The following is a 26,469-nucleotide window of genomic DNA, read 5'->3' on the forward strand; positions in this document are numbered from 1 at the left end:
ACACTAAGTCAGGTATGCTGGTAAACAAAGCAATTTCCTAATTTTTAGTTGTTCAGTACTTGGCTTCTCAGTTTTGCTTCAGGACATAATTTTATTTCTTTATGAATGTAATTGTGTACAATATTGCCCCAATTACATACTTACAATGTGTTCTCTGTTAGCTTAAGGGTCTAATACTTAGAAGGTTTCTCCTACTTTTCTCTGTTCTCAGCTATTCAAAGTAAATTGATTTTTAAAAGAAAAAAAATGTAAGAAGTAACCTACAGAGATGTAAATGTTCCTTTAGTACTGATTAATTTCCAAAAATCGACAATTTTTCTAGCCATGAGATTAAGAAACCACTCCACAGCCTCGTGGTATATCAGTGTTTTGCACACAGCAGATGGTGGCCAGCTCAGGGACTGGGAAATAGGGAGCCCAGCGCTGTTGCAGCAGCACTTACGTAGCAGCTGTTGCATCTTCACACTTTTCACTCATTAAAAAACCCTTTTATGTACAGTTGTAGCAATTTCAACAATGTTTACATTAATACTTTTTCTAAAAATACATATGTACATAATTGTACATAATTCCATTTTACAAACTGTAAACATTTTGTGTTGAGAATGCATTGAAAAATAAAACATTTGTCAAGGAATTTTACCATTTTATTGAAACATTTTTCCTGTATTATTTGTTTAGAATGTTGGAATTTTACTTTTATATCTTAAAACTGCACCACCATATTTTCATATGAAATATTTATATTTAAACATTCACCTAAGTAAGTTTTATGAATAAGTAACATATATATAATAAATGCTTAATTCATCTTCCAGAACAGAGTGGAAAGTAAAAGAAAGTGAATACAGTATACTGAAATGTACCATCTGATGCATGTCAGAAATTCTGAGAGAACAACAACATGCTGACCTCATTGCTTGTTTCTGACATCTAACATATTCATTTTTTCACATTTGTCAAGAGCCTGAAATCCAGTGTTTTGTATAAAGCCATTGGGAAATTTACACTAAAAAAAGAGGGTAAGTCAAATTTATGTTTTAGAGATGACAGAAAAATTTAGAATAATATGGTATTTAACACCTACCTCCCTGAGCACTGGATCAGTGATACTATCCAGGTTCACAGAGCCTTCATATGTTAGGTAGTGAAAAACATTCAGGGCACGGACTGCTTCTGGTCCTCGCTGTTTGTAGCCAAATATAAGGTCAATCCACTGATGGAGCTGGCAGGAGACAAACTCACTTTCTAGGGCCTGAAATGAGGAAACAAAGAAATGAGCAACTTCCAGATAATTTTTTTCTTATGTGTAACTTAGGAACATTCTAAATATAAATCCCTAGTTTGTAGTTAATATATTGCTAATCAGAACTTCTGGTAGCTGGGGAAAATAAACAAACACTAAGTATCTCAGTAGTAATCATCCATCTTTGGGAAGATTTTTTCTTATTTCCAAAGATACTCTATCTAGTTTCATTTATTTATATGATTCAAGTAAATAATATTTTGAGAAAACATTTTATTCTTTTGTTAGGGTCCAATAAAATTTAAGATATTTTAAAACAAAGATGCTTATGAGAGCCCATTTTTGTCTAGGAGAAAGATAACTTGAAATACCAATTTTAATGCTATTTTTCATAACATAATTGTCTATTTTTTCAGTATTAGTAATAGTTTGAATCAAAGTTACATTTTAGAACTTCAGGATGCCTCTTTTCCTATTCATTTCTAAAGAATACAAACAATCTTGAATGTTGGTTTTTTTCTCTAGTTATAAAAATGAATGTACTATTATTTTGCTGTAAGAAATGAAGGAAATGGTTTCAGAGAAACCTGGGAAGACTTGGGGGAACTGCTGTAGCATGAAGTGAATGGAATCAGGAGAATAATTTATACAAGGACAACAATGTGGTAAAGACAATAAAAAACAAGATTCCAGGATCTCCCTACTGCCTCCACGATCAAATACAAAATTCTCTAGCATTCAAAGCCCTTCCTAACCTGGCCTCATCCGACCTTTCCAGTCTCTTTCTACCTTGCTCTCCACCATGTGACAGTGGCCCCCTGGCTGTTCCACTACAAGACATTCCATCTCTTAGCTCCAGGTATTTTCTATGGCTATCCTCCATGCTTGGAATGCTCTCCCTCCTAATTTCTACCTCCTGGTTTCCTAGGCTTCCTTTAAGTCTCAACTAAAATCTCAACTTTTACAGGAAGTGTTTCTCAATTCCTCTTAATTTGAGTGCCTTTATCCTGTAATGTAGCTTGTTTGTATACATTTGTTTGTCCATTAGATTGTAAGCTTTCTGAGGGAAGGGACAATATTTTACCTCTTTTTGTATCTTCATGGCTTAGCACAATGCCTGGAACGTAGTAGGTGCTTGATAAATGTTTATTTATTAAAGACAAACAACTTTAAAAAAATTAGGAACTCTTATCAGTGTCCTGACCAACTACAATGGCAGACGTCTAATGATGAAACATGCTACCCACTTCCTGAAATAGATGCCTCAGAGCACAGAATGAGATATGCATATGTATGTATACACACATGGATATGACCAATGTGGAAATTTCTTTTGCTTTTTTGTAACAAGGATTTTGTTTTTCTTTTGTTCTTGATGGAGCAGGGGTGGGTGTGGATAGGGGGAAAGATAGGGCTGGGAAGGAGATAAGGAAGAATTTTTCCTGACTGAAAAATAAAATATGCTTTAAAATACTATTATATTTCCCCTGTTTATCTCTTTTTAATCATGTTTATTTTTACTGCTGCCTTTCCTGCTATACCTGCTTTTTTGAGGTCACCTAAAGCCTAATAAAATTCTGTTTTAGTCTCTTACTTTAATTCTGTCTTGTTTAAGCAGCTGACCTAGAATTATTAGTTTAAATTGCTGGAGTCAACGAATACTTCTTTTCTCAAATTTATTTACTTATTCCTTCCTACTCCCTCCACCTATTTATTGGCCTACTCTGCCTGCAGGAATAGAACAGAAACATTAGCACTCCCCACTGGTCCCTTCATTGGAGCTGCTTAAAACCCTCAGAGGATACCACACTGAGGCCAACCCCTAGTGGTGTTAACCTTAACCTTCCTGAACTCATCAAACTCTCACCTGGTTATACACTTCCCATTCTAGTAATCCAGAGCCTCCAGCTATCTCTATATGAAGTCTGTTCTCCATTCCCCACTTATCCCTTCCTTTATTTCCATTCCCCTCAATTCAGTCTTCCAAATGTCAGACTCTAAAGCTATCTATCTACCCCTTCCATAGTGCTCTCTGGAGAGCCTGCTCCGTAGACGACACACTTTCCATCTTGAAGCTTTTGCTTTCCCATTCCTTTTATCTTGTATTGCTTGTGGAGACCTGGCTCCCTCTTGATGACACAGTCTACCCGGCCACTCTCTCTGGCTGAATTTTCACTCATTCCTCTTCAGTTCATTGACTGAGCTGGGGGAGTCGGAAAACTCCTTGCTTCCCACCGCCACTTCCAGGTTCTTTCACTATCATCGTCACTCAATTACTTTTCTGTCTTTGAGGTTCACTCAATCTATCTCTATTACTCAATCAAAATTTTGGTAGCTGTTGTCTACTGATCTCCAGAACACTTCCCTTCTTTCCTCATTGTTCAGTGCCTGGCTTTCAATCTTTCTTTCCTCCCCAATTTCTGTTCTCATACTAGGGGACCCTAACATACATATTAACGTTCCTTCAAATACCTTACTCTTACTAGTTATTCAACTTACTAATTTCCCATGAAATACTCTTCCATCCCACCTTGGCTACACAAAAAGACGGTCATATCCTTGATCTTGCTAAAATCCACAAATGTTCCACTTTTATGTTCAAGGACTCTGAAATTCTCTTATCTGATCTCATCACCATTCTTCTTCCTTTCTCTTTCAACCTCAAACATTGTTCTTCAGCCACAAAATGACCATCAATCCTTCATCTCCTTAGTTCCTTCCCAGTTTATCTCCCTTGAACTAGCTATACTCATCTTAACACTTTGGCGAACCAGTTCAACTCTACACTGTCCTCTTCTCTTGCTTCCTTTCTTCCTTGACTCCTTATTATATCACTGATCTTCCCTACCAAGCCCCAGAGTTGGTTTACTCCCATCATCTGCTGCCTTTGCTCCATTCAGGATGTGCTGCTGACTGAAGCTAGACAAAAATCACAAAACTATGCTGATTAGATCCACTACAAATTTATATTACATAACAGGTAAGACAATTCTTTTATACCTTCATAATTAATTCATAATCCCATTTACCACAGTGGCTCTTCCAAACCTTTTCTTTCCTTTTTTTTTGGCTAGGCAATGGAGTTAAGTGACTTGCCCAGGGTCACACAGCTAGTAAGTATCAAGTGTCTGAGGCCGGATTTGAACTCAGGTCCTCCTGACTCCAACGCCAGAGCTCTATCCACTATGCTACCTAGCTGATCCCAAACCTTTTCATCCCTCCTCTAATCTCCCACAGCTTCCCCCCCTTCCCTCTTCTCAGCTGAGAAACATACCTCATATTTTCTTGAAAAAATTGAGGCTAAGAGCTCATACTTCCATCCTCTTCCTCATTTCAAAGCACCTAGATGCCTTCTGCCATTTTCTCTTCTTTCACTACTTCACCCACATGAAGATATGGCTCATTTTTTTTTTTTTTTGCCAAGACAAATTCCTCTGTAGGCACAAGTGACCCCATTCCATTCCATAGTCTCTAACAAATTGCCAATTTTGTCGCTTATTCCCAGCCTATTTCTCCCAGTCTACTGGCTGGTTCCCTACAAATAAGCCTATGTCTCTCCCATCTTCAAAAAACCTTCACTTGATCTTTCCATCCATGTTAGCTATTGTCCCATCTCTACCCTAAGAAGGCTGCCTACGATAGGTACTTCCACTTCCTTTCCTCTCACTCTCTTCATAATTCTCTAGAGTTTTCCTTCTTCATAATTCATCTGAAACTTCTCTCCAAACAATCCCTTAATTGCAAATCTAATGGCCTTTTCTCAATCATCATCTTTCTTGATCACTCTCTTCCCTCTAGGTTCTCATGACATTCCTCTCCCTTGGTTCTTCACCTGACTACTGCTCAGTATCCTTTGCTGGATCTTCATCCAGGTCATGCCCTGCTAACTGTGGGTATCCCACAGGATTTTGTCTGGATCTTTCCCTTCATATTATATTTCACTTGGTGATCTCATCAGGTTTCATGGATTCAATTATCATCTCTATGCTCATTCTCAAATCTAATATAGCCCTAACCTTTCTCCTGATCTCTTGTCTCCCATATCCAACTGCCTGTTGGACGTCTTGAATTGGATATCTTATAGACATCTAAAACTCAACATGTTCAAAACTAACATGCTTTCTCCCCAAAAACGTCTCTTTTCCAAACTTCCCTATTACTTTCAAGGGCACCAGCATCTTCCCTGTCAGCCTGGCTCATAACTTAGATGTCATCCTTCACTTTTCACTCTCCCTCACCCCTTGCCCCCACACAATCCAATCTGCTGCCACGCTATTTCAGGCCTTCATTGCCTCACTCCTGGACTACTGCAATAATCTGTTGGTTGATTCCCCTGACACAAGTCTATCCAATGCAGTCTATCCTCTACTCAGATGTCAAAGTATCTTCCCAAATCTCATGTCTTACTATGCCTTCCCCTATCCCTAACTCACTAAACTCCAGTGGCTCCCTATTACCTCAAGAATCACATATAAAATCCTTTGTTTGGCGTTCAAAGTCCTTGGCCCCTCTCCCTTTCCAGTTTTTACACTATTTCCCCCACGTACTTTGTGATTTAGTTATAATAGCTGTACCTCATGCCTGGAATATTTTTCCTCCTCATCTTTGCCTCTTGGCTTCCCTGGCTTCTTTCAAGTCCCAGGTAAATTCCACCTTCTATAGGAAGTCTTTCTGAATCTCCCTTAATTCTAGTGTCCTCCTTCTGTTGATTACTTCCAGGTGTTTACATGTTGTCTCCACTAGACTGTGAGCTTCTTGAGAGCAGGGGCTGTCTTTTACATTTCTTTGTATCCCCAGTGCTTAGCACAGTGTCTGGAACATAGTAGGTGTTTAATAAATGTTTACTGACTGACTGATTTTGTCTTCTGGTTCTAAAAGATCTGGGCAGTTTTCATATGTGAATTCTTAAAATATGCTATCTGGGTTTTTTTGTTTGTTTGTTCTTCCTTTGGTTTGGTTGTGATTTTTCTGGTAGCCTAATGATTCTTAGATTATTTCTCCTTGACTTGTTTTCTAGATAAGTTTTTTTTTAAAGTAAGAGATAAATTACATTTTCTTCTTTAAAAAAATTTATCATAGTCCCATAGAATCCTTTTCTAATTTTCAGAGTCTGCTACTTGGCTAAGATTTTGCATTTCCTGTAATAAAATGATTATTCCTATTCCTTCCTTTAAAATTCTCATTTCATTTATAATATCCTTTTTATATGTCATTTCATCTCTTCCAGGAATTCTAAGAGATTTTTGTCAGTATGCCATACCTTTATCTGAGGCTTTGCTCATAGTCATTGTGGAGTTACTCTTTTCCTCTAGGCTTGTGTCTTGGGACTTCCCTGGAACCATAATTTTTCTGTATTGTCAGTGTATTATTCTGAATGTTTACTAGCTTTCCTTACTTTTTTTCCAGGACCAGGCTAACTGTTCCTGTACACTCAGATGGAATGGCAAACTCCTGTTTTGCCTCTGTCTGTATTTTCTGAGGTCCTCTCACTTGCCCTCCTTTTCTTTGGTGTCTGCTGTGCATTAAGTGTTGGCAGGTCCTGAATTTGCTTGTATCCTCCAGTGAGAGAGGGTGTGTTGAGTTCTTCAAGGTTGTCAGGGGCCAATGAGGTCAGTGTTACAAACTTTCAGGGGTCTTAAGACATTTGGTTAATGCCCTCTAAGCAGGAGCTCTGGCTGCTTAAATGCCCAGGAACCTCTTTGTGGGAGTCCCATGTTCTTCCTATCCTGCTGGCTGAAACACGATTGACCTGAGTTTTCTGGTTAGAGCACTCAAAGACTATAGGAATTGGAAGGCTTCCCAGTTCTTCAACTTAGGCTTTCCTCCTCAGTGCATTAACTATTTTAGAGGTGCTCCTTTGTTTACCAATGTTGGAAGAAGTACTCATTGTAGCTTCTTTTTATTTCTAAATCATCATTTGGTATGATGCTGTTTTGTGTTATCATTTCTGGAGTACATGTGTAGGAATTGGGCTATTCCTACTTTGTCTCTAGTTTTTTGCTACAACAAATCCTTGGTTTTTATGGGTTCTCTATTTTTTTGGGGGGACTTAGTTGGGATTATGTGTATATACACATACATGTGTATACACACACATACACACACTGATTCCCTTCTAATTCCAACTGCACTGATTTCATTTGTGGCAAAAACTTTTAAAATTTATGTGATCAAAATTTTCCATTTTATCCCTGTGACTCTCTCTACTCCTTAGTTGATCAAGAACTCTTCTTCTAGTCAATGCTATCTCCTTCTGTGCTTCTCTAATTTGACTGTGATATGCCCTTTTATATTTAGGTCATGTATGTGGTATGCAGTATGAGATGGTGATTTACTCTTAATTCCTGCCAGGCTGCTTTTCGTTTTTCTCAGCAGTGTTTGTTCAAGAGCGAGTCATCATATGTTACGATACTGTATTGTTCTGGGTCTTATAGAGCTAAGCTTTTCCACTGATTTTTTTTTCTTATTGGTAGCAAACAGTTTTGCTGCTTAGTACTTTGTAAAATAGTTTGACATCAGACACTGCTAAGTCTCCTTTGTTCTCATTTTTTTTCCATTATTTCTCAAGCTTCTTGATCTTTTGTACCTCCAGATGAGTTCTATTATTATTTTTCTAATTGTATAAAATACTATTTAGTAGTTTAACTCGTATGGCACCGAATTTCTGAGTTAATTTAGGGATTTCTCATTTTTATTATATTGGCACTGCCCAACCATGAGTAATTAATATCTTCCCAATTATTTTAAGTGTATCTGTGTAATACAGGTTTCAAGGCCGGAACATTTGCATAAGACTCATAATTGGTACAGGGAATGCTGTGTGTCTATGTGAGAGGCAGAGTTTGTTGGAGAGGAGAGACAATCTTCTTCATTCTTGCTTTGAGATAGTACACAGATCTCAGGCTCTTTGGGCCTGACTCCATGGAACAAGAGAAAAGATTTTGGAAGGCGACATTTAGGGGCAAACTGATTCCTCAACATGTCTTTGATTTTCAACTTGCCTCTCTAGAGACTGAAGAATTTCCTTTTGGGTGGCATCAATGCCTTTTTTAGTTAAACTGTGATATCTTATTCCCATCTAAAGAGCTCATTCACTCCCTATATTTTTTGGTATATTCTAATCTGTATAACTTCTCTGATTTCTGTTTGCTACCTGCTTAGATTTATAAATATGGATTTGTTTACTACTCATTATTTTCAATGGCCTTTCATTTAATCAACATTTGGAGAGGAGGCTACACACTTAAGTTTAGAATAACTCTTACCCTTTATGGAATGGTAACCAAGAAAGTAGCTTGAATAAAAAAAAACTTCCTTAGACCAGAATATTTAAGGGGGGCAGACAGATATAATTCTAGTCTGTTACCTTGCTAGAAGAGAAGAGAAACAGTTTGGCCAGGTCTATATCCCTTTCAGGCAAGAATCAATCTCCTTTAGAAAGAGGTTGGCAAGACTTCAGAAATATCTGTTCATACTTTCCCATAAGCCACATTTAGACAATCCATGGGGACATACAAATAACCTACATGGGTGTCATATCATAACCTACATCTGTAAAGAGTGTTTTTACTAAAACGCGTTCTATCATATCTAGTCTGTGTAGTTCTATGCTCCTTTTTGTTATATGTATAAGGACATAGTTTTACTTCTTAAAAAAATTGTTAAACTACAAGTGCACTTTCTCACTTTGAGGAAGGTAAATGAATCAATATTGCTTGCTAGAGAATATATCCATGCATACACATATTTACACAGAACTAATTACTAATTTACATGTAACACGTTACTAATGCCTTGTTAGGATTTCTGTGCATTGGGAGTCTATTCTCTTTCAACTATGGAATCTGAGTAAACATTTCACATGTAAAATCCCAAGGGAAAAAACCACAAGTACCAATGAGATCTTTGATTCTTCACTTGAGAAAATAACCCAAAGAAATTCTCCCGGCATAACAACGTATAGCAGTAAAAGTTGGACTATAAGGAAAATTGAGTGCTGCAGAATCGATGCTTTTGAATTGTGGTGCTGGAGAAAACTTTTGAAAGTGCCTTGGACAGCAAGGGTATCAAATCAGTCAATAGTTAAAGAAATTAACTCAAATACTGAAGCTGAAGCTTAAATACTTTGACCACATAATGAGAAGATAGGACTCACTGGAAAAGACTCTAATGTTGGCAAGAACTGAAGGAAAAAGGAAAAGGGGACAGCAGAGGATGAGATGGATAAACAGAAACATGGAAACAATCTGAAGCTGGACAGACTTTGAGACATAGTAGAGGACAGAACGGGCTGGCGTGCTATGGTCCATGCAGGAGTGGGAAACTTGTGGCCTTCTAGGTCCTTGGGTGCAGCCTCTTGACTGAGTCCAAGTATTACAGACCAAATCCTTTTATTAAGGGTATTTTTTCTGTGAAGTTTGGATTCAGTCAAAGGGCCACACTTGAGGACCTAGAGGGTGACACACAGCCTTGAGGCTACGAGTTCCCCACTCCTGGTTTGAAGTGTTGGACACAAGTGAATGACTAAACAACAAAAACAACATGGCACGTATCCTTAAGTATTAATTGTTTCTTGCCCTTTGCCTCCACACTTAAAGCTGCCTGAAGTGTCTCTTTTGCCCAATGATAACATTATAGAGAAATGTTCACCTGTATTCAGATGGTCCTATAGTAAGCATCTAGCATCTTAAGAGCTTCGATATCTCTCTTGTTGACTAACCTTGGGTAAATCAGGAAACACTGCAGTTTAATATTCTTATTTCCCTAAGTCAATTACAGCCCCCAAAGATCCCAAAGTGTGTATCTGAAAAGAAGTCACTGCTCTTCACTAATCACCATCTTGAAACCTCAAAAAGGAAGGATCATCTCTTAAACACGTCAGGGACATGACCTTTCCTCAATAAAAAATGAAAGAGAAGCCATCTTGGGAGCTGCCACAACAACCCAATATGGGTGTCTGCCACATCATGCCAAATCTGGACACAGATTTGGGGGGGGAGGGTTAGCATCCCACTCTCCTAAATGGTTATAAAGCATATCCATTACATTCTATAGCTCTCTTTTGGATTCATAGGTTTTGTGGATTTCCTCTTCTCACTAGTTAGGATGCTTGTGTTACCACATAATCCATTAATTTGTGACCAAATGAAGAAACTATGGGAGAAATTGATCAAATCTCATCACAAGTTCCTCACACATAAGGAGCTCTCATTCCAAAGGCTGCAAGTAAGTGGCTTTACTTCAACAGGCCAGTGTGGTCCTGAGGTGCATTAAGAGAGGATCAGATTCCAGGAATAGGAGATCACAATTATTCTGTACCCTGCACTAGTTAGGCCACATCTGGAATATTATGCATGGTTTAGGCTGCCACATATTAGGAAGGACATTGATAAGCATAAGAATCTCTAGAAAAAAGGCAAAAAAGGCAGGGTAGTGAAGAGCCTGAATTTATACCATTATCAGGATTGGCTGAAGGCATTAGGGATGGATATTTAATTGTAAGGAGTCTAGAGAGTTAGATATGATAGCTGTCTTCAAATATTTGAAGGGGTTCCATGTACAAGATTTGGTAATCTGGGGTGCATGAACTTGTTTTAAAAATATTTTGATGATTATTTTTTTGATATAATTGGTTTCCTTTGTTATCCTATGTATTTTGTGTACTAAAAATCTTATTCTGAGATGTCCATAGGTTTTGCCAGACTGCCAAAGGGGACTATGACACACAAAAAGTTAAGAACTTCTGTCCTTGTGGAAGAGGAGTTAGAACTTTAATCTGGGAAGTGGCCTCAGAGGGCAGGACTGGGAACACTGGGTAGAAATTGCAAAAGGGCAAATTTAATCTTGATGTATGGAAAATCTTTCTAATAATCAGAACTATACAAAAGTGGAAAGGCCTGCAGATGATGGGATTTAAAATGAGTATTAAGGGAAGTCAGGGAAAGAAGGAATTGGAGGTGATGAGGAACAGCATTCCAGGCTCGGGGGACAGACAGCCAGTACAAATAGAGCAGAAGGAGGAGTGTCACTGTAGTGGAATCATTCTGGGCATGGAGGGGAATAAAGAGTAAGAACACTCGAAACGTAGGAAGAGGCCAGGTGATGAAAGTTTTAAGTCCAAACACAGGATTTTCTGTTTGATTTTGAAAGTAACAGGGAATCACTATAGTTAACTGAGGGAGGGAGGTGACATGGTCAGACTTGAACTTGAAGAATATCATTTTGGCAGCTGAGTGGAAAACAGACTGAAATGGGGAGCAGGGAAACCAATGAGAAGGTGCAGTAAGTAGTTCAGATGAAAGGTAACGGGAGGATAATACATTCCAGGAATGAGGGACAGCTTGTATAAAGAAAAGGCACAGAGAGAGGAGAAAGATAAGATGCTGGGGGTGAAGTATGGTAAGTTTAGCCTGACTGGTCTGTAGAATTTGTGAAGGAGAGAGGTTGGAAATGTAGAATGCAGGGAAATAACATGCACTGAGAACGAATTTCCATTGTACAGTAGAACTGTCAACAGACAAACTTGTAAAACCCTTGTTCCCTTCTTATATTTTAAATCTTTTCTATAGATATTTTCACATATATGAAATCCTTATTTGTTAAAACAAAAAAAAATTGTTAAAAATATATATTAATTATTTAACATCAACATAACAGCTCAAGTAGAAGCCAAAATCTCTCTTACCATTCTGTTGATCCGTACAAAGTCTTCAGGTTTCTTTGCCCATGGGGGAAGGTCAACATCATTTACAACAACCTCATCATCTCTGACTCCCAAATTATATCCATTACTGTTGACAAACATTTCAGGTAGGTAGTAAAACTCTGGAATTAATTCCTGTCAGTGATAAAAGTAGAGCATATTACATTTACTGCATAAAACAACTGAAACATTATTGAACATTTTCTATATCATGTGTATGTATAACTGTGTGTGTGTATTTGTATTATACAACACAATCCCTCCCTCTATTTTTCCCCCTTTGGATAAGATATTCAAGGATGATATGATTAAATTTTTTTGTACTATGGTTTGAACATTCATTTTACAACATGTATTATTCCAGAAGTTCATCTTTTCTCAATAATGTTTCCAAAACATATGTATTAAAGAGAGCATACTAATTAAAAAACAGGCCATATTAGCATCAAGGAAGGGAATATTTTTCTAACAGCAGAAAGCTTTTTGATTAATGAAAACATATCTAAAATATTTTGTAAACTGTGAAGTAATATACAAATGTGAGCTAGTAGTACTAAATCTAAGACATTCACTTTAAGAAATCAAATTTCACACAATTTAACAAAGTTCTCCAAATTATTATTCAATACTGCATCAAGGAAAAGAAAACTATGCATAGAATTTAAAATACAAATTCCTGTTACTTTTTATTTTTGTTTTTTCAGCTGCATTACCAATCATAATATACTTAAATTACAATGGACTTTTAAAAATGGAATTCATAATTTACTCTTTGAATTTGGCAAAGGAAAAGCCCAACTAACAGTTTTTTTTTAAAATATTCACTATTGGATACTATGAAAAGCAAATTGTCAATATAATAAATAGTTCAAAATATTTAATACATGTGACTGGAATGGTGAGTACTTAATATAACAGCAAGGAAAGAATACCTGCTATGCTTGGATTCATGTCTGCAATAAAGTGATCGTAAATGTGTGATGCCTAATGTGCAATTTATGTCACTTTGAAGAAAAAGTGAAATAGATATGTAGTGATTTTAAAATCATAAATTTCTCCATCTATGGTTGTCTTGTTTAAGCAGCTGGCCTAGAATCAAAATTTGAAATGCAAGTCTCAATGCACATCTCTTTTGTCAAATATCTATTTTCTTATTCCTTATACTCCCTCCTTCAATGTCCTGGCCTAGTCAGCCTGCAGGGATTGGACAGAAATGTTATTCTATTGTAGCTCTCCCACTGGTCTCCTTACCTAAGTTGCCCAACACCCCAAGGAGACATCACACTGAGGCCAAAGCCCTAATGATATTAATAACCCTTCTGAGCACATTCAGCAGTGATTAACAAACTCTCACCTGCTCATACCCTCCTTAGTCCAGTGATCTTGAATCCCTAGTTAGCTATATGTAAATTCCATTCTTCATCTCCCACTGTCCCCTCTCTTACTCTCATACTCCTCAACCCAACCCCCAAATGTCACACTCTAAGGGTATTCTACTGTGCTCTCTGGAGAACCTGCTCCACAGACACTAAACTTGCTTTCATCTTAAATCTTTTCCTTTTCCACACTTTTTACTCTGTGGAACTTACTGAAACCTGGCTCCACAGCCTCCCTGGCTGCTCTCTCTGGCACTGTTCACACTTTCACTCACTCTCCCCCGGAATCACCGGTCCAGGTAGAGGTTATAATACTCCTTGCTTCCCATCGCCCGCTTCCAAGCTCTCCTTCTGTTACTTGTTGGACTGGCTGTTGTTCTCCTCTTCTCCCTATCTTGACCTTTTTGTAAATTAGTTCAGATTTATACTACACTTTATTACACATTTCTGTTATACAATCTCAACTGGGCCCTCACTGCCGGCAGGTAATCTTTTTATACCTCCCCAATCAATTTGCTATCCCACTCTTGACAGTAGCTGTTCTAGGCAGTCTTGCTTTTCCTCAAGTCTCCCATGGGACTCTCTCTTAATCCTCTCAGCCCAGGACCTTGCCTCATGCTTCATTGAAAAAACGGAGGCAGTTTATTAAGAGCTCCCTCTTCTGATTTTTTGAAACCAAGTACAGCACTTTAAATTTAACTCTATTAAATTTGGTCTTATGAGATTTGCCCCAACACTTTAGAATGTCCGGATTTTTTTAAACCTGATCCTAGAATAGGACTAGCAGAATCAAGTCATGTAAAAGTGTTAGTTAAGATATTAGAGTAAGCTGACAAACAAATGCCTAAAGCACTCACTGGCTTTTCTTTTATAATTCTTTGTTGGTAATATGTCACAAACTATCAGAGATCTAAGTAGCCATTCTGGTACTTTAGAAATTGTGGGGAAGAGTCCCTGGGAAAAGACTTTCAGGCTATTGCTGGGGGAGGACAGAGCAAGAGAGGAACTCACCGGGGGTTCAGGAAGACCTTAGGAGTTCCACCTGTTGCACATACTGGCCTTCACCTTCATGATGTAATAGTGACTTTTGTTAAAGCCATTAGCTGGTATAGTAATGTCTGCACCTCCCCACTCCATCTGCAAAGACTGCTCTGTAATCTTATTGGTAAGGAAGAGGGAGCAGGCTGACGTGTTAAGCACTCAAAGCTCTGGGTTTCAATAGAAATAATAGAAAGAAGGCAGGCACTTTTTATTATTGTAGAAAGTCCAGAAGTATAGTAAAGACAATTTGTTGAACTAAATAGTTTTATGTCTCTAAAAGAAGGCCTGATAGCATTTTGGCTCCTTGCCTACATCAATCCATTTCTACCTTAATGGAATTCATCTTTTAACACCCACTTATCTCAAATGCTCCCATTTTCATGATGATTTCTTTGTCTCTACAGTCTACGGTGATCTCTCCTTCATACTACTTTATTGGTACTTCTTGTATTCGCTTATTATATTCTAATGTTTATTATCACTATTTGCACATCTCTCATGCTTATACTATTGGATAAGCAACTCCTTAAGGATAGGGATCATATTGTATTTATCTTTGTAATTCACACAGTACTTAGCACAGTGTATCTCACATAATAAAAGCTTAATAAATGTTTACTGAATCAATGAAAGGATAAATGAATTTCACATGGATGCAAGAAATACCTCCATGGTAGAATCAACAGAGCTTAACAACTGTCAGGATATAGGAGATGAGGAAGAAGGAAAAATCAATATGATTCTAAGATGTTGAGTAAAAGTGACTAGAAAGATATGGAAGGCTAGGCAGATGATCAGATTTGTAGGGAAAAGTGAGAACGGGATCTTTTGACATTGCAAAGATGCCAATAGAGCATATAGGATGTCTCTTAGTTATTCTGCATAGTCCCTACATGACTAAGGTACCTTCTCTACCAATCATATACCTCTCTGTCTCTTTTTCATTGCTTTTCCTGTATAATTCTTTACTGGTAATATGCCGCAAACTAGCCATAACTAGTCATTCTGGTACTTGGGAAACTGTAGGGAAGAGCCCTTGTGGAGAGACTTCCAGATTGCTGCTGGGGTGGCTACTCCTGAGGGAGAGAAAAATCAAGAGAGGAAGTCACCCGGGATTCAGGAAGACCTTTTATCCATTTATGGCACATACTGGCCTTCATTTTCATGATGTAATAGTGACTTTGATTTAAACCACTAGAAAGTACAGTAAAACCTGTACTGCAACTCTCCCCCCTCCCCCACTCAGTATGCCCTCTAACCTTATAGTGTACCTAATGACCCTTAATCCCTGACTCTCTAATCCTTGCAAGGAGGTGGAACTTGGAAAGGCAGAAGGCGGCAAGGGGGAGGGAGAACAGAATGGAGACAATCCTGGGGGAAGACATGGTGCTGACTATTTCTCTTGACATTCTAAAGTGACGCAGCAATAATGTAGAGCAGGTACAGCAGGGGCCCAAGGACCTGACAAGAGGGGTATAACACAGTTAGGTGTACTAGTTCAGGGACTGAATGAGGACGTACAGGATGTCATATTGGGGATGTACTGCTGGACTGGCAGAGGATCTTTTTGATATATTATGTTTTAGGTTTTAGTATATTTATGTGGAGATGTGCAGCAGGCAACCAGAAATATAGGGCCATAACTCACGTCTAGATATATAGATTATGAAATTCGGGTCTATAGAGTTTAGTGTCATTTGCATATAGAGGTCAACTGATGGAGGTAGGTTTTCCCACTACTTCACTGAAACTGCTTTGCTAAAGGTCAACAATGATTTCTTAATTGCTAACTCCTAATGGTTGTCATTCTTAATTTTTCTGCTGGTATGATGCTACTGACCACTCATTTCCTTCTTCCTACCCTCTTCTCTGACCTCCATGATGTTGCTATCTCCTGGTTCCTTTCTTAACAGTCTGAACACTTCTGTTCATTTGCTAGTTCATTTTCCCCTTTTTGTTCTATAAATACAGGTGCTTCCCAAATTATATACTGTTTGTATACAGTTGTTTCATGTTGTCTCCCCCATTACAATGTGAACTCCGTGACAGCAGAGACTGTCTTCTTTCTGCTTTTCTTTGTATTGCCAATACTCAGCATAGTGCCTGGCATATAGTAGGTGATTAATAAATGTTTGCTGAACAACTGATTTGTTCAATATAAAGATAGTCACGTAAAGGAATCAGAACTTAGAACTACATAAGGATATTCATACTCTATTTTCCGTTATAATTTACAGAGTTCTGATCCCTTAAAAATATTTCCAGACACATCTCAGTGAATACCACTTATGTAAAGTGAAAAGAGTAGGCAGTATATAGTATGTTGGAAATAGCAGTGATATTGGGCAACTCATTTACTACCTCTAAGCCTTGGGCTTATCTGCAAAAAGAGGGATTTTGATTAGATGATTTTTAGGGCCTCCTCCAACTCTATATCCATGATTCTGTAATCTAGCAGGCAGTAATAATAACAGTTTTTATCCATTTAACATGTTAAGGTTAACAAAGCACTTTTATCTCTTACTGAGGCCCGAAAGGAGAATAGGAGGGGAAATCTCTGACATATTAAAGTCTCCAGGACAACAATTAATAACATTTCAGTAATGCTGCAGAGAAATCTGTGCTAAACATGAAAATGTTTTCACTGAACAAAAGTTACCATTTAAGAATGACTTAGATTTATGTACATCAGAGACGGTGTCAAATAATTTAGCACCACTACATACACTGATAAGCCAAACTTTAAAATAAATTACTAATAAATGAATATAGTTAAAGCTCTATCCCTTCCTTACTACCCCGAAATTAAAAAGCCTTATTATGATCTTATAACCTAAAGAATGTATTTATGATCACTAAATACGCAGTTATATACAAGAAAAAAAGGAAAAGTTTTAGAAGTTGAAAAAACCAGCAAATTAGTTATACCATTTTATAATTTATTTGACAACAATGTTTATAACAATATGTAATAGAAATTGCTCATTTAACTCTACTAAGATCTTACTTGGATGCCTCATTGTAGTATGGAACTGATCCTAGATTCTTAAAATATCATATGTCATTATAATTTTGGCAGCTACTGACCTAGAAAGACTTCATTCAAGTATAGCCCTGGCAATAGATTGTGTGTCTGTGATCCAAGAACCAGCCAAGATAAATATAGACAAACTCATCACCAGAAGTTTGGTTGATAGGTAATGTATTTATTTACCTTTGCCAGGTGGATTCATGAAACCTTTAACTAAGACATGAAGAGGTTGTAATCCTTATACAAATCACAGCACAGATTGTGATTTGACATTTTAAAGTATGTACATATTAAGTTTATGACTAAAGAGATTTATAACTTTCTTGGAACTTGAATATACTCTGGCCATTTCTACAAAATCAGTTGAAAAATTTAAAATTCCATCTAACAACGTCATTTTTCTATATGATAAAACATAAAGAGGCAGTGAAGGGGATAGAAGGTTAGCTTTGGAAGCAGGTTGATTTGGGTTCAGATCCTAACTTTAAAATATATTATAATCAAGTTACAATCTCTGTGTCCCAAGTAATTTTCTAAGACTATATAAATTATAGAGTTGTTGGTCTACTTTAGTGTGGAGACCCGATCAAATGAAAGGTCTGCCTCAACACGCATCTTCAGATGTGCTGGTAAGTGTTTAATAAGAGGCTCTCCGAGGAGAAAAAAAAAATAAAATGTGCCCCCAACACACTTTTAAGTTTAATTTGCATTATTAACATCATTTTCTTAAGTCTAGGATATCAACAAAGTAATAAATTAAGCCCTAATGTACAGTGTTTGCTGATTTCTGAGGTGTAAATTCTCCAAGTAAACATCTAACAATCAATTGGGTTCAAGCTGGTTCTATACACCTGGGCCACTGCCCCCCAAGACAAACAACAGATTAGAAACTGAATTTTTCATTGAACTTCCTATTTGATAGAACTGATGGTTGTTTTGAGATAATGTTTGGGGCAACAGGCTTAGTCACTATATTTCCTTCACAAAAATCTAAATTTTATTCTAGATATCATTATTTTATTATATTATTTATTATATTGTCATGCTATTTAATGTTAACAAGTATTTTAAATTGAAGTGCTATATAAATTAAAAATTCTATTGAACTTTAATATTTTCCTCAATCTATTATACTCCAATGTTCTTTGATATTTTTCACACTAGTAATCTCTTCCATTTCTTTTCATGCACCCACTCAGTAAAACAGGTTAGATTTCCATTTTTCAAGAGAAATATAATTTTCAAAGGATTTCACGTAGCTTAAAATTTCTTAAATAAAAAATGCTAAAACCCAAATGTTGTTAGAGAAATGAAAAAAATGAGTATTATAACAGACATTTTGTGTCTGTGAATGTGATTCCTAGTTTATTTTAATAGCTATACTAAAACCCCAAGGTACCGTTAATAATATTATATGCCTTCTGTCTACATATAAGAAAACATCCTCAAACACATTTTCTAATTTATAAGCTTATGACAAGTTCAAGCTTCTGAGAAATTGGACTTAAAAGTATGTCTTAGAGTGATAGAAGACCACTACTAACACTATCATAATTGTATACCTTTTACATCAAATCTGACATTTCGGTTTAATATGTTTTGCTAAGGGACTACACCATGTTATGGTCTTTCAGTGAAATCAAATCCATTTCAGACGTTTTCACTTTTCTAATATAACTCACTGGAAAGCTTTAAAGCTGCCATCTTTTTTTCTTTCTCTTTTCCAAAAGATTAATCCCAGGGCATCCATTAATTCTGCAAAAGCCTCATTATGGGTCAATGAGCCAGTAGTGAGCACCTCCATTAACTGTATGAATTTATACTATGTCACCTTAATGACATTTTGTCACTGCTACCTCTTCTGACATCTATACAGCTATTGAAAAAGTAGCATAATAAGTTTGTGAGGCATTAGGATATATTAGTGCAAGTTATAAGTTATTTGGATTTCAATGCTGTCAAAAACTGTCCTAGAAGAGGGAGGAGTAAATGTTTGAAAGCTAACTGGTCAAACTAAGGCTATTTCTGGAAAACTTGTATCTGGAAAGGTCACTTTATTAAAACATATCCTTTACCCAACTTCTACTCATTACCACAGGAGAAGACTGACATTAATAAAGATACAATAAAACTATCTATTTTATACCAGTTTTCCCTTGTGTATTACCAAGCTAATAAAAACATATGCTCTATTGATCGAGTTCAAATCAAGACAGGGAATGAATGCTTTCATTTGTAAATGATCCAAGAAAATGTATTTCAGTATGTTAGTGAAAACAAGTAAAGGAATTCTTGTTTACTATGTGTGCTTAATAAAGACTAAGACATAAACAAGTTAGTATTAATGTAGTGTGTGTTTATATACACAAAGAAGTTCAGAAAAATTAAAATTTCAGTTTAGTAATACATCTAGTTATTTTGAAAACTATGCTGTCAATTGACTAGGAATTGATTTTGAATTATGTTTGAATGAATTCAGTCATTTTCATAAGCTTCAGCAGTGTGGGGCACAGACTCTATGTTATTGCTCTATGATTTGTATCTTAGTTCTGAAAATACTTTTATATAAAAATAACACAAAGAAAACTGGAGTATTCAAATATGTTCACTGTGACAGTTAAATGCAACATGTACAAGTAATATCTTCTAAAGTTTTGTACATAAAGGTCTATATTTTAATTTTTTTTAATAAAATTTCTTTTTTTTTTCAATCAGCAAAGCTGTCCTCTCCCCCCAATTTAAGTTTGGAAAAAATTATTAAAAACATGTATAAACAAGCAGGGCAAATTTCTGCATTTACCATGTCTGAAATATAAATATATGTAGAGTGTATATAACTATATATATGTGTGTAAGTATGTATATGTATGTGTGCATATATATTTAATATACATTGTCTATATTTTGATGTGTATGTGAGTACATGAGACTGTACTACGAATCACCAGTCAGGAGGTGGGTAGCATGTTTCATCATTAATCCTTTGGAATTGTGGTTGATCATTATGCCGATCAGGGTTTCTAAGTCTTAAAGCTGCTTTACCTTATTGTTATTATATAAATTGTTCCCTTGGTTCTGTTCACTTCCCTTGGTGTCAGTTCATATAAGTCTCCCCAGGTTTCTCTGAAACCATTCCCTTTATCATTTCTTACAGCACAATAGTAAACCTTATTATCACATACAATGCTGAATTGAATATGTGCTGAGTTAAAAACCAGAATTTCAAATGCAAACACCCTTGCCAGCTCTACTAGTCTATATTTCTATGTTTCTAAAAGAGAATGAAATGTCTGGTTAAACTATTATTGCTATTAATTTTAAGAACAATTAATATTTATTATAATATCCATTATACATTATTAACAATTTCTACTATTCATGAAATGAAATATACTATTGTTTAATCAGAGAAATAGGATAAGAATTTAGACCATTTATAAGGTGCCCCTAATACATATCCCACCTCCTTTATAAAAATCCTTGTTTTATCCTTGCTATGCCTATTTCAGTATAATGGGACAGATTAACATTATTTCTATTTCACCAGAATTAGATTGGGATTCTTCATTATAATCCCCCTGTAAAATAAAAAACAGTTTTCAAAATGTTAGTTTTGAGCTGTGACTCAGTGTTAATTCTGGTATAAAACATCTGGGTGAAGCTACTGGATAAATAGCTAGCCTGTTCATCAATTCTGTCGAGACAGTACAGGGATCTTAACCTAAGCAGGAAATTGGTAAAGATAGGGAAACACTGAAAGATGTATCAATTCTTTAGTCAGATTTTAGTTGTATAAATAAAATAAATTGGCTTTAACAACCTTTTTTGCACTTACAGAGCAACTAACCCAGTTCACATCCTCATGACTTCTTAACTAGACTACTGGGGTAGCTTCCTAATTAGTCTCCCCTCAAGTCTCTCCCTGCACCAATCTGTTCTCCATAACCAAGTGACATTCCTAAGCACAGATTCCCCTGATCAGTAAATTCTAGGGACTCCTAACTACCCTTATAACAAATACAAGTACTATGTTTGGTATTTAAAGCCACTTACAATCTGATTCTATCCTGCCTTTCTACTCACACTACAACAGAGCCAATCTATCCTGCTGCTTCTTCACACATGAATTCCATTCTTGTGTTTCCATGCTTTTCCCCATGCTGTCCCCTATACCTGACCATATACTCCCTCTTCACCTCCACCTCTTAGATTTCCTTCAAAACTCACTTCAAATGCCATCTACTACACGAGGCCTTTCCTGATTAAACCAAGGGCTCCTTGGTGCCTCTCTGTATTTTGAATCCTCTTATTCTGTACATTCTTACATGTATATACATTATTTCCTCTAGCTCTGTGTATGGCAGGGACTGTTCATTTTCTTTCTTTGTATCCCCAGTGCCTACCATTGTATCTAGCACATAGTAGGCACTGAATAAATGCTTGTTGATAACTTAATTTGCAAGCCACTTTTCCTAAGACAGGATTGAAGAATCAGTAAAATCATGTCCACTTATAATCCAAGTTGTCTTTTTGCCCAACCAAAATAAAAATTTTAATAATACAATTGAAGTTCAACAAAAATAATTTTACTATTTCACCTTTATAATTTTTTTTGCAAAAACGTGGAGCTATTTTCCAAAAACTCTTTCAGATTTGCTTTTAATTTTAATTGTTTACACACTGTAATGTCAGTCAATCAATAAACATTTATTAAGCACCTACTATGTGCCAGGCACTTTGTTGAGCACTACAGATTCAAAATGAGACAATAGACAGTTCCTGCCTTCAAAAAGCCTACAATCCATAAAACATATTTTAGCACAACAGAATACATTTGTTGTAAATCTTATTTCTGGGCTGTTTGTCTCAATAGGTTTTTGGATTTCTCAGAACTAGGGTAGGAAATCAGTTCTTAGATGGGATGGCAGAAAAGGGTACTGAGCTTGACGTCAGAAGCCCTTGAGAAAAGTGTTACACACTTATACAGAGATACTCAGTCAAAGTATCAGTCTTTAATTTATATCTTCTGGAATTTTCCACTTCACAAGTCTCAAGTCATTTCCATAGTGTGGCTGAAAGTGTTGCGAGTGTTCACCCCGACTAGCGAGTTCATGGTAGGGGCGGGGTAGAGTGGAGGAGGGAAAGCCATTCAAATAAAGGATATGGTTATTGTCATATGCCATGGGGCGAAGGTTTTTTAACCTAGAGAACATGTTTTTAAAAATATTTTGATAGCTGTATTTCAGTATACTTAGTTCCCTTTGTAATTCTATGTACTTTATTTCATGAATTTAAAAATATTATTCTGAGAAGGGGTCCATAGGCTTCACCAGACAAAGGAATCCATGGCACAAAAAAAGGTTAAACTTCAAGAGAAAAAAAGATCCTTTAAATCTTCAGGTCAACTTTCAGTGGAAGATTACACTGCTGGAAGAAAAACATAAGCTTTCAGAGTTTCAAAAATTTGGGAGATACTTTAGGTTTTCTTATCTTTCCTAATCATGCTTGTGCATTGTTTATACATTAATACTTCAGAAAATGCCCACTGATAGGAATAAAATCTACATGCCTCATCCTTAGATATAGGATTATGATGTTTTTTCCTTGAGAAAAAAAGTCAAGATTGCTGTTCTATCTTTATAAAATCCTCTTATACCTAAGGAGCAGAGCAGTTGTCTTTCTGAGGTGTTCTGCAGAGTATCCACAAATAAAGGAAGTAAAAGGCAACTTTGACTTTACTATGTTTCGTTGGTTTAAGTCAGACCTTAAAAGGTTTTATAACATCAAGTTTTTTATATTCCATAATAAGACCGTAATGAAATAAATTTGCCTTAAAATTAGGCACACCTAAACTTGTGGACAAATCTGATCAATGTAGCCTTATTGCCAGGGAAAATAAGAACCATGAGAATAAGGAAAAGATTTTATTGTTCAGAATCCTGAAAGATTTTTTTTTACAAGATCCCATGTAACTGTACAATAAACCTTTGTATTTAACAACAGTTAAGTAATAAGGACTGTACAATTACTCTGCTTTCGGCTGTTTCTGTATATTGTGTGTTTGTTGGTTTAATCTAATGCGTATTGTTGCATAATATCCCCAGGCACAGTCAAGTAAAAGCTAAAGCCGTACAGAAAAGCCTACATTTTAAATGGGTCTTGTCATTAATGCTTTATTAATTGCCCCAGGCTATGAAAACCCAGGACTGGGCAAGCTATAACAATATGACACTTTAAGGTCAAATCCAATTCCTGCTGTGTTTTATGGAATAGACCAAATATTGAATTAACAGCAGGAAAGAGCAATTTATTGGGCTTTTCTCCATCTCCTGATTATCTGATCTAAATTAGATTGGATTTTTTTAAAGAACAAAACACCTTAACCACAGAATAAAAAAAGAACCTTTAATCATTTTCTGTTGTATATAAGATTATTTTCAGAAGCTTAGATGTATAGTATATTCTTTAAAAATTATGGTAATGTGCTGAGAATGAAATGTAAGTTTTTCCTTATTCTCATTTGAAAAAATAAAGAAATATCAAAATTGAAAGCACACAATTTAGGTTTCAGTACCTGCAATGCAGGAAAAAAATATCCTGTAGTCCCTAACTTCCCTAAAGCTTACCTTTACATCTGATGTATCTCTTTGGCTTGTTCTCCAAGATCTTGCAACTGATGAGAAGGTTCGATCTGGATGGTCAAATTTTCCATCATTTGCATTAAGAAAGAACGTTGTGAAAGGTTCCTAAATTAAAAAAAAACACACACACAATATTAATTACCATACACCATCTAAGTAGATGATGAGAATCTTTCCAAGTTGTAGTGATAACCACCTTGTATTACTATGGTACCTGGAAATTTCTGTGATTTCATTAGTTTTAGGATTCCCTCTACTGATGCAGGTCACAACCTTTTAAAATTAGTTTATCTACTTGTTTACCTCAGCTCAATTTTTTTGCTACCAAGAAGAAACCATCCTAGGTTGGATAAAGCCTTAATAATTTTTTCCTTAGTTATTTAACTGTCAATCCATTTGCTTTCTCCCCTTTAACAGTGTAATTTTTCTTGAGATTTTGGAGTGAGTTATCGAACCATATATTTCACAGTGCTGTGAAGGATAGAGAAATATTATGAAAGAGAAACAGAAAAAAAATAAGATGAGTGTGCCTGGGACTTCATTGGCTACCCATCCAAAATATGCATTTATGACTGGATAATGATGACGTTACCAAGAAATTTATTCTGTAAATGATGTGAGATACAGCCACTTCACTGAAGTTATCATTGAAGACAATAATAATGTAAATGAAAACAACCTTAACAGACATCAGAATTTGATTCAATGCAATGAACAGTCTTGACCACAAAGAACTGATACTAAAACATATCTTCCTCCTCTACATAGAGAGGTATGAGAGTGCAACAAAACACACATTGTTAAACAAAATCAATGTTTTGGTTTGTTTTGCTTTACTATACTTTGTTACAAAAGGGAGAGTTTTATTGGGAATTGATAGTGATGTTAAGAATATAAAAGGCAAAAAGAAAACATTGAAGAAAACGAATTAAAATTAAGTTGAGAGAATGCTTTTTTGGATCTTTTCTTCCCCTTATGTTTGCTTTGTTGGCAGTTTTGTGAATACTTAAATGTAGTTAAGGAATGAAATTCTTGGTGATTTTGCTGTATCTTATTCCCAAATAGGTTCAGTCAAACAAATTGCCAGTGTTTCTACAACTGTGGTGGTACAGTACACTCTCCACACCACCTATTTCCCTATTACATTATTATATGGTTCTGACTCTGAAGTCAATGTGAATAGGAGAAACATCCATGAACAAATTAGAAATTCTATAGTTGCATTCAAAAAGCTTCTCTTTGTGGGTTTAGTTAATAGAATTTTAATATTCTTGTCTACATGGAATTTTATTTCTGATCAGTCAACAGTACCTAACACATTTGTACTTAGGTGGTGATTGATAAATGTTTGCTGAATAAATAAATGATTGAACCAATCCAATCTAGTAAACACGGAGAAGCCCTCAAAGAGCTTACAATCTAAAGGATTAAAGCCAAATATTACAGTTGTATATAAAAGTGATTATATCAATTTATTCAACACCTTTATTTAGTGCTGGAGCCAAGATGGAATATGTAGGAAATCACTTGAACTCTCTTGAATTCACCTACAAACAACTATAAAATAGTGCTTAAAACAAATTATGCAGTGGCAGAACAAATGAAAACAGGGTGAAGAGCTCAAAAAGGATTTTAAAAATCAAATAAGAGAGGTGGGAGAAAAATTGGGAAAAGAAATGAGAATGATGTAAGAGAATCATGAAAAAAGAGTCAACAGCTTCATAAAGGAAGCACAAAAAATGGGAAAAGTTGTACAAAAATTTACTGAGAACAACCCTTTAAAAAGAAGAACTGGCCAAATATATTGAAAAAGAGGTAAAAAAACTAACCGAAGACAATAACTCCTTAAAAATCAGAATTGGACAAGTGGATGTTAATGGCTCCATGAGACATCAAGAAACAATAAAACAAAATCAAAAAAATGAAAAAAAAAAGATGTGAAATATCTCATTGGAAAAACAACAGACCTGGAAAACAGATCCAGGAGAGATAATTTAAGAATTATTGGACTATCTGCAAGCCATGAACAAAAAAATAACCTGGACATCATACTTGAAGAAATTATCAAAGAAAACTGTCCTGATACTCTAGAAACAAAGGGTAAAATAGACATCAAAAGAATCCACTGATTACTTCCTGATAGAGATCCCCAAACAAAAACTCCCTTGAATATTATAGCCAAATTCCAGAAATCCCAGGACAAGATGAAAATATTGTGAGCAGCTAGAAAGAAACAATTCAAATATTGTGGAACTACAACCAGGAATACACAGATTTAGCAGCTTCTACATTAAAGATTGGAGATCATGGAATATGATATTCCAAAACACAAAAAAGTTAGGATTACAACCAAGAATCACCTACCCAACGAAACTGAGTATAATGCTTCAGGGGGAAAAAAGGTCATACAATGAAATAGAGGACTTTCAAGC

At 35.9% G+C, this 26,469-nt stretch overlaps 1 protein-coding gene across 5 annotated transcripts in view; it reads right to left on the reverse strand.

Annotated features, from left to right (window-relative positions):
* Window positions 1-26,469, reverse strand: part of NBEA (neurobeachin) — a 769,899-nt gene that overhangs the window by 51,135 nt on the left and 692,295 nt on the right. For all 5 annotated transcript variants that reach the window (XM_027877685.1, XM_027877686.1, XM_027877684.1 and 2 more), the window contains 3 exons: window positions 24,023-24,142; window positions 11,931-12,083; window positions 1,088-1,255 (listed from right to left, as the gene is read on the reverse strand). In XM_027877685.1, the coding sequence (XP_027733486.1) occupies window positions 1,088-1,255; window positions 11,931-12,083; window positions 24,023-24,142 (441 nt within the window). The remainder of the gene's footprint in view (window positions 1-1,087; window positions 1,256-11,930; window positions 12,084-24,022; window positions 24,143-26,469) is intronic.

This window comes from Vombatus ursinus, unplaced genomic scaffold (assembly GCF_900497805.2).
Source record: "Vombatus ursinus unplaced genomic scaffold, bare-nosed wombat genome assembly UNPS02014813.1, whole genome shotgun sequence".
In the NCBI taxonomy this organism is placed as follows: Eukaryota; Metazoa; Chordata; class Mammalia; order Diprotodontia; family Vombatidae; genus Vombatus; species Vombatus ursinus.